Genomic DNA, 10000 nt, shown 5'->3' on the forward strand with positions numbered 1-10000 from the left:
TGCTGAGTGCAAAGTAAAGTAAAGTAAAAATTGCTAATCATTTTCCCTAATTATAAATGTGTGCACAAAGCAAAGGCCAAGATTACTAATCATTTTCTAATTATAAATCACTAATAACCTCAGCAATTAAGTGAGAAACTCTTTGGGCATGAATGTCAAACTCAAGGGTGTGTGTCTGTGTTGTGATCTACGGTGTTGTCTGTGTCCGCGTGCACGTGTCTGTAGCGTGTGGTGTTACTTTGGAATGTAATGATGTGAATGTCTTTGAGACTGAAGGTGATTTTCTATCTCTTGTATTGAAACGTTCAGTTTCATGCATCCCTTTCTGCTGTCGTACCTAAGCAGGTAGGTAACACTGTAGCCTGTGGTAGGCCATCTTGGAAGTGTGGGTTATCTTCGATAACACAGTACAATGTAGTGGGAAAAAGTAGGTTGTGTTGAGATGTGTGGTACTTTTGATAGTAAACTGTAGTAATAAAGTAGACGTTGTTGTGTGGTATTAGATTAGATTGGATTCAAATGTATTCTCATTATACAGCACAAGTACAGTACAACAAAAATAGTTGGCACCTAACCTGAGTGCAAATGTAACAGTAAAGTGCAATAGTAATATAACGTTACAATGTACATATATGGAGTATATATAAATTAGACAAATATTAAAAACAAAACAAAAGAAATTATATCAGTTATATCAGTCAAAGGGATCAACTTCTGGAACAGTTGTGAAAATGAATAGAAAAATGTGTAATACAGTACACTTTGCAAAAAAAAACTATAAGTGTATTGTATTGTATTTGAACCCTTTGAATATATTTTTAGTTGTTCCTGTTATTTCCATGTTTTTAAACGACTAAAGGTTTAATGATATATTTTTAGAAGGGTAGGTATATAATGTTTTAAATTACTAAAGGATTAATTATATATTGTTAGAAGGGTAGGTATTAGGGGTGTAACTGTACACAAAAAACACGGTACGGTTCGGTGCGGTTTTCGGTACAGTGGGGAAAAGTTTGGCTTTCCATGTTCCACTCAGGGGTGATGTAGTGTGCAGTAACGAATTGTACTTGTAGGGCTGTCAACGAATATTCTATATTGAAATTAATAATCGACTTGTAAAAAAAGTTATTATATTAGATTGTGAAAAAAACAGCCCCCGGTGGGCGGTTGTTAGTGGTTAACATACCGTTGTATTAGTTCGGTACACTACACAGCCGTTCGGTACGATACGGTACACACTGAATCGGTTCGGTTCGGTACGGATACATGTACCTTTACACCCCTAGTAGGTATATAATGTTTTAAATGACTAAAGGGTTAATGATATATTGTTATAAGGGTAGGTATATAATGTTTTAAATGACAATGGGTTAATGATATATTGTTAGAAAGGTAGGTATATACTGTTTTAAATGACTAAAGGGTTAATGATATATTGTTAGACGGGTGGTATATAAGCGTAGGCTTCTTCATACACCTTTTCGGCCATTCTAATATTGTTTTCTTTCTATTTTGATACACAAAAAGGACTTATTATTGATTTCTATGTACATACATTGTAAAGAAAAAAGTTCAAGACTGAGATAACTAAACTAAACTAAACTATAACTATAAACAACAGGAAAGGAACTCTATTTACTGTAGAATGTTCAATGTTGAGACCGTCTATAGCAACAAAGTAGTAGAAAGTTTTGAACCTCTCTCCGCCTCCTCTCCAGATGGTATTAGTTCTACCTGGGGGTCTTCGGGGAACATGACATGACTGTTACTTCACATCTGTCGTAGGCAGCTCCGAGAAGGTGTTCATGTTGCCAGCGGCGCCCAGAGTACAGTCTCGTTATGCTACGTTTAACAGCTGTGAGTAATGACTCACGCGGCCGCTCCTCTTGATCCTAACAGACTTATTACAGTGAAAATCGAACAGTTTGAGCACCTCCGAGGTGCTGAATTATGTGTCCAGCCTTCGACCTTGCACACCCTCAAAAATGATTTTAGAGGAAAATCTATTTAACCCTTACAGGTGTGCGTTTTGGAAATCTTAGAAGTCTAGAACTCTATAGGTTGGTTTGAGCGGAATCACGTTTCTAAGGAACAGCTTCGACCCAACTAGTTTATTTCCCGTCATGCTACTGATATTAGCAAACGCTGTGACAGGAAATTAACTAGTCTATTTAGAATGTTTATGTTGTTAAGTTGGAACCGTCTGGTACGTTTCAGTGGCCTGTGATGGATCACGCTTATGTGGGTTTTATTTTAGTTTATTCTAGTGTGCTTTGGATGTATTTTGGGTTTTCCTCTGGTGAGCTGTCAATCACCAGACACCAGTTCTTTTTGCTTTTCTCTGGTGAGCTGTCAATCACCAGACACCAGTTCTTTTTGGTTTTCTCTGGTGAGCTGTCAATCACCAGACACCAGTTAATTGCCATGCGGCATAGCAGGTGTGTGGGCTTGATTGCCACCTGATTGGTGTCAGGTGTGCAGTGCCTTTAAGTAGGTTCGGTTGACTGTGTTCAGATGCTTGTTGTCCATTTCATGTTTTCCCTCAATAGTAGAGGAGCGTCCCAAGCTCATGCTTCTAGGGTTTTCTCTCTCTATAGTGCTGTTGGTTTCTTGTTGTTTTCCAACTGCTAGGCAGTGGTGGTTACTTTAGGTTTTTTCCCCAGTTACTTTTATACTGGTGTTTTGTGTTTTCTACAGCTTTTATTTTTATTTATTTTATTCTTGTGTTTTCCCCCACCCTCTCTCATCGCTCTGTGATTCCAGTGGCAACTTTAAGATTCCCCTTGCTGTGTGTGTCTGCGTGTGTGTCCTACACCCCCCCCCCCCCCAATCCTGACAGTGGCCAATAGCCATCGTTAGATCATTATCAGAATGTTCACTTCTCAAAATCCTGATCACATATGAGAATCTTGGACACCTGGAAGGGTTAACCAAGGTATCTGCACGTCTCTACAAATCGTAGCTCCAGTTCTGCAGACCCCTCTCTGATTGGTTGAGCTCCATTTCTGCAGCCCCCTCTTTGATTGGTTGAGCGAAGCCCCTCTCTGATTGGTTTAGCTCGTCATGCGGTAAAAGGCGGATGTAATGTTATCATCTCAAGAAGATAAAAATAAATGTACTACCAGATTCACGTTTATAACGTTATTTCGCGTGACTTCGCGGTTTATTCATAACGTTATGCACATTTCACAACACAGCCAGCTGTCAGAAACTGTGCATTGTAACGTTATAGGTTTATTCACATAACGTTATTTCACGTGACGCGTTCAACTTGTTTACACTCCCCACTTACTGAAACTGTACCATGACGCACTCCCCACTTAACCCAGTTAATGCCTTAACTAGACAGTTACAATGTAACATTTAGATTAACACAGTTAATGCCTAACTAGACAGTTACAATATAACATTTAGATTAACACAGTTAATGCCTAACTAAACAGTTAACAATATAACATTTAGATTAATTAACCCAGTTAATGCCTTAAGAGAGAGAGGCTGGTGGTCAAGTCAAGTCAAGAGTTTTATTTGTCACAAGTTGTTTATTTGCATACAAGTTTACAATGAAATGCGGGTGGTCTTGCCCGCAACGATGTGCATAATACAATAGTAATAACATATAATAGAATCCAATAGAACGACATTGTGCAATAAAACAAGTAAACAGAGTAGGGCATATCGGTATATGTACATACGTTTATTTACAGAGCATGGTAGGACATGCTAGGTCCTGTGATAGTGCAATACACTGTTAGCTCCGGATGAGGCACTGGGTCTTTATGTACATGCTATATTGGTGGTCAATGTCACTTCGGATTGCTACGACACATCTCTACTGCTTGTGACAGGCTGTGGTGCGTTCCAGACTTTACTCCTGTTGGGAAACTATAGCGATGGTCTGTGCTCACCACACTTTTCTTCGGCCTACCCGCAGCGAGCCAACATAACATAACATTATATTTGCGGCATTACATTTGCGACATCTTTTTCTTTTCTTGGCGAGAGCACCTCGATAACCTTACGCGCACCTCCCTCGCGTACCTTAGAGAGGGGCTTCGCTCAACCAATCAGAGAGGGGCTTCGCTCAACCAATCAGAGAGGGGGCTGCAGAAATGGAACTCAACCAATCAGAGAGGGGTCTGCAGAACTGGAGCTACGATTTGTAGAGACGCGGTATCTGCGGGGTATTAAAAAGTCTTAAGATTGATTCTTCTTCTTATTGGTGTTTTTACGGCGGATGGCCACCATGACTGGGGCATTTACCGCCATCTTCTGGAATATTTTATCCCCTACAGTGTAAATTTTCCCCTCCCCATCACGAAGTGCAGCTAATGCTGCTCCTCCCCGACTGAGCCCCCCTCTGTGATACACTCCCTGCCTCCACTGGGTTGACTCTGGACTTCCTGAATACTCACAATCCCCTTCTCTAATTCCTTAACCACATCCTCCCATTTCAAACCTTCCATGCCCAAGTGTTGAACTGCCACTCTAACAATCATCTTTATCCTTTCCGTTCTGCCCTTAACCATTGCCGTAGCATTAACTACTCCTGCCACAAAGGCCACAATACTAAACTTCTCCTCCCACACCCTCTCTCTATCCCCCTGTCCTACCCTCTCTGCCAAATGCCCTTCTCCAAACCCCTGTACCCTATCTTGACCCTGTCCTACCCTCTCTGCCAAATGCCCTTCTCCAAACCCCTGTACCCTATCTTGACCCTGTCCTACCCTTTCTGCCAAATGCCTTTCTCCAAACCCCTGTACCCTATCTTGACCCTATCCTACCCTCTCTGCCAAATGACTTTCTCCAAACCCCTGTACCCTATCTTGACTCCCCCGTCCTACCCTCCTAGCCGCCTCTGCATACGACAACTTACCCTCCCTTCTCACTCTCTGAACCACAACCTCCCTCTTCATCACCTCACAACCCCTAAACACTACACTATGCTCCCCACCACAACTACAACACTTCAGCTTCACCCCATCTCCACACTTCCCATAATCATGGTCCCCGCCACACCTAGCACACCTCTGTTCCTTCCTACTGTACATGCAACGGCTATATGCCCAAACTCTTGACACCTATAACACCTCATAGGACTCTGAACAAACTCCCTAACCCTAAACACCATAAACCCTATAAACACACTAGGAACAACCTCACCCTCAAACTGAATCACTACTGTCTTCGTCTCTATCTTATCTGCTCCTCTCTTCATCCTTTCTGCACTCTTAACTTTCCTATTACGCACGTTTCTCTTCAAATCTCCCACCAGCTGCTCTACGCTAACCTCGACCGGTATCCCAACTATCACCCCCTTACACCCCCCCTCCCTTTTCTCCCCCACTCTTACCACTTTACTTATACTAACTCCACCAATGCTCCTCATCTTCCTAGCCTTCTCCACCTGCTCTACACTCACACACCCTACAATCAGATTCCCATCTCCCAAAACCTTTGCAAACTTTACCTCACCTAACTGCGCACCTATGAGACTGGTTAACTCGACCGGCCCTACCTTTCTAACTCTCCCATCCCACAAATCTAACCACTACATGAATCACTTCTGCAATATCATTACCTCTACCCTCATCATCAGACCCACTTGAGCTATCACCCCTACCCTTCTTCCTCTTAAGCCCCTTCCCCCCACTGTCCCTGCTCTTCTTCTCCACCTTACTCTACCCTTCTCCCCCGCTCTCACCCCCCGCACCACACTCCATACTGTCATCATCCGACCCCTTTCCCCTGCCATGGCCGTTCCCTACCCCGCCGTCACCTCCTCCGCTCCCACTACCCGCCTCATCTCCCAACGCCAAGCTCACTCCATCAGGGAGCTGCAAGGCGGACATACCCATCGCCTCGTTTCCTTCATAGCCGTCAAACGTGACCCTGCATTCTTCACCCTCGATCCAGGAAACAAACCCCAGATACACCTTGCCATCCCCGGGGAACACAGCACGACAGCGGGAGCCCACCCTCCACGCTAGTGCCGCCTCCATGTCTCCGTATCCCAGTAAACAGTTCTCTCGACTGGTCAATTTACGTCTCTCTCTCTTGCCACAAGGCAACATGACACCGGAAAACCCCCTCTCTCCGCTTTCTCTCTTTTTCTCTCGCGAAACTGCTTAGGATACATACGTAACTTCCGGTTTTTCCTTAAGATTGATTAAATTCATAATGATCAATTTAAGGCCTTAAACGGTATTAAAAAGTCTTACATTTAAATTGCACAGGGAGATTAAATCAAATTATAAAATATGTGAAATGTTTTTGTATTCAAGTTGTTGTTTTTTGCAGGGCTACCGGGAGCTTGGTGTGTCTTGCGAGAGCTTGTATGTCACACTGGAGAATTTTAATTGGTACACAAGTACAGCCGCCAGTTCATTGTCGCTATGTGTTTTATGTTTTCTTTTGCTAGTATGGTAGCGAAATTGGTATTCAATTCAAGTGGTATTAAAAAGTCTTACATTTTACTTGTTGAAACCTGCAGATACTGTGTAAACGTAAAATTGCTAGTAATTGTCATGATGTGGATTGATTTAAATGCAACCTTTCACGTGTCTAACCAGCAGTAGACATTTGGCTTTAATTTCCCAGGTGGTTAAAAAACACTGACCTGCTGTTTGTAAGATGAGATCAAATCAGTGGAGGTACTTATAATCATCATCACCAGATCCCCCTGGACATACTAATGCCATTGGGAGAGGGTTTTTAGATCATAAACATAAGTAATGAGACAGACAACCTTGAACAGTGGTGAATATATTGACAGTAAACAGGTTTAATGAATAGGACGACTCCTGATACGTCTCTGGGTCTTGTGAAATCCCATGTGTGTGGTAAATGTTTATCTTCATTCGTGTATTGAATAAATACTCTGGATAAATCCACCTTTGAACCGAATTCCAATATTCCTAACATTTTGGTCGGTTCGATATGTATTTGTGAGTGTGAATAAGTCTATTTAAAGGCAATATGTTAAAGCGACCATACAGGAGAAGTGGGCTAGTCGTCTGGTAATCGGAAGATTCCTGGTTAAATTCCAGCTCCTCCTGGCAGCATGTTGAAGTGTCCTTGAGCAAGACACTTAACCCCTAACTGCTCCTGATGAGCAGGCTGGCACCTTGCATGGTCGCCTCCGCCATCGGTGTGTGAATGTGTGAGTGAATTAATAATAATAATAATAATTCATTACATTTATATAGCGCTTTTCTAGACACTCAAAGCGCTCCCCACAATGTAGGGTGGAAATGGCCTCCTTCACCACCACTGGTACCACCCAACCTTGGGCTACGCAGGCTCAATGGCTGCCATACACTGGCACCAGGCACACATCACACTACACAATGGCTGAACGGCTCAGGAGACAGGGATTGATATCAGCCAAGGGATGATTAGGTGGCCTTGATGTCAGAGACCTGATTGGGAATTTGGCCAGGAACGTGGGGGAACCCCCTACTCTTTGCGATAGGCGTTCTTTAACGACTGAAGTCAGTCAGGACCTCGGTTTAGCGTCTCATCCGAAGGAATTGGTGAATTTGAGGCATAAGTTGTAAAGAGCTTTGGATAACAGATCTATAGAAATTCAGCCCATTTACCATGAAGCTTTGCGTTGCTCCGGCCACCACGGCGTGCACCGGCTTGTTAGCCAAACGAGTCGGATTGCCACCACACCAGTCCAGTCCCCTGATGTTTGATCAGCCACGAAAAGATGAAACGATAACAAATCAGCTGAGACAGTTACAAGTGGACACACAGTGGTCTGAGATCATACTTTTAAATGCAGCGAGAGGAGGAAGAACCTTCAGCTTCAGAATTGATTCATTATTTCCAAAATGAATGTTGTTGTTGTACATGCATCTGATTGGGTAAATTACATGCTGGTGGTCGAGTGCAACATCTCTAGGGGCTGAATGTTATCTATAGCACCTTTAAAAAACATGAAAACGTTGAAATAGGATGTTTAAATCATAACCATGCCGTGATGAAGGCCAGGAACCAGACTGGCCAAGACTCTGATTCATGACGTCTTGAAAGTGACGCTTTTTGACAGTTCATGGAAAACGACGTCGGGGACACGGAATATTCTATTCAACTAAATGAGTCACAGGACAAACGGATATGAAGCGAATTGTTCCCCTAACCTTGTAAAACAAACCCTGGCCACTGGGACACTCGTATTCCAGAAAATCTGTCTCACGATTTATTACCGTGGAAGGAGGTGTCCAGGGTTCGTCTGGCTGACGTCCCCGGCTAGAGCCATAGCTCCAAGGCCCAAGGTCCAAAAGTCAAAGTCAGATTTATTTGTTAATCGCTTTCACACAAACGTGCGTGCGTGCGTGCGTGCGTGCGTGCGTGCGTGCATGCGTGCGTGCACAAGTCATGTTAGGGGTTGGGTTTAAGGTTAAGGTTAGAATTAGAGTGGAATTATTGAAATCAGTGAAATTGTGTTAATAGTAATAAATAAATAATAGTGTGCCTGGCGTCTCTGTGAGTGTGTGTGTGTGTGTGTGTGTGTGTGTGTGTGTGTGTGTGTGTGTGTGTGTGTGTGTGTGTGTGCACATTAGTGTGTGTGTGTGTATGAAATTTAAATGTAAATGTGTTTGTGTCTGTTTTTGTCTTTGTGTGTTTGCATATTTGCTAAATGTCTTCTTGCTTATTATGTGTGCCTTCATCATTGTATGTGGGTGTGTGTGTCTGTGTGTGTCTGTGTGTGTCTGTGTGTGTCTGTGTGTGTGTGTGTGCGTGTGTGCATGTGTGTGCGTGTGTGTGTGTGTGTGTGTAGGTTTGACGTGGACTTCACGGAGGTACACAGCTACATGACGCGTGGCGAGGCCATCCTGCAGCATCCAGAGTTCTCTCTCTCCCGCAAAGAAGGCAGCATACAGGAGCTGCACGACAAAGTCCTGGTAAACACACACACAGAGACACAGACACACACACACATACATACACACACACACACACACACGCACACACACACACACACACACACACACACACACACAGAGACACAGACACACACACACACATACATACACACACACACACACACACACACACACACACACACACACACACACACACACACACACACACACACACACACACACACACAGAGAGAGACACACACACACACACACACATACATACACATACACAGAGACACACACACACACACACACACAGAGACACAGACACACACACACATACATACACACACACACACACACACACACACACACACACACACACACACACACACACACACACACACACACACACACACACAGAGAGAGACACAGCCACACACACACACACACACACGCGCGCGCACATACATACACACACACAGAGAGACACAGACACACACACACACACACATACATACACACACAGACACACACACATACACACAGACACACACATACACACACACACGCACACACACAGACACACACATACACACACATACACACACACACACAGACACACACACACACAAACACACACACACAGACACACACACATACATTTACATTTACATTTACATTTAGTCATTTAGCTGACGCTTTTATCCAAAGCGACTTACAAGTTCTGTGCGACAAGACAGCAAGAAGGGTATAACTCTATCAGCTGAGTAACAATGTTCATCAAAGTGTTGCGTGTTACAGTGTAGGTTAGTTTATTAGGACAAGTGCATGACATTAAGGTTAGTCGGGGTTAGATTTTTTTTTTTTTATCATTTCAGATAATGGTTGAAGAAGTGAGTCTTTAGTCGACGGCGAAAGATTGGACGGGATTCGGCTGTCCTAACTGGGATGGGTAGTTCATTCCACCATTGTGGGGCAAGGACTGAGAATAGGCGGCTTCTCTTTGATGACCCTCCGGGAGCTTGGATAGGAGTAGATCTGAGGCGGCCAGAAGACGCAGAGCGTAGGGGTCTTGAGGGTGTGTAGTTAGAGACCATTGACCGGAGGTAGGCGGGAGCGGTTCC

The 10000-nt window shown here is 43.6% G+C and overlaps 1 protein-coding gene across 1 annotated transcript in view; it reads left to right on the forward strand.

Moving 5' to 3' along the window:
• LOC311232333 (dystrophin-like) overlaps positions 1–10000 on the forward strand; it is a gene marked incomplete at both ends in the record, with an annotated part of 98279 nt that overhangs the window by 70486 nt on the left and 17793 nt on the right. Inside the window, 1 exon segment of the mRNA XM_084319091.1 lies at positions 8789–8912. Coding sequence (XP_084175217.1) covers positions 8789–8912 — 124 coding nt within the window.

This window comes from Notolepis coatsorum, assembly GCF_963971535.1.
Source record: "Notolepis coatsorum genome assembly, chromosome: 1".
Lineage (NCBI taxonomy): Eukaryota > Metazoa > Chordata > Actinopteri > Aulopiformes > Paralepididae > Notolepis > Notolepis coatsorum.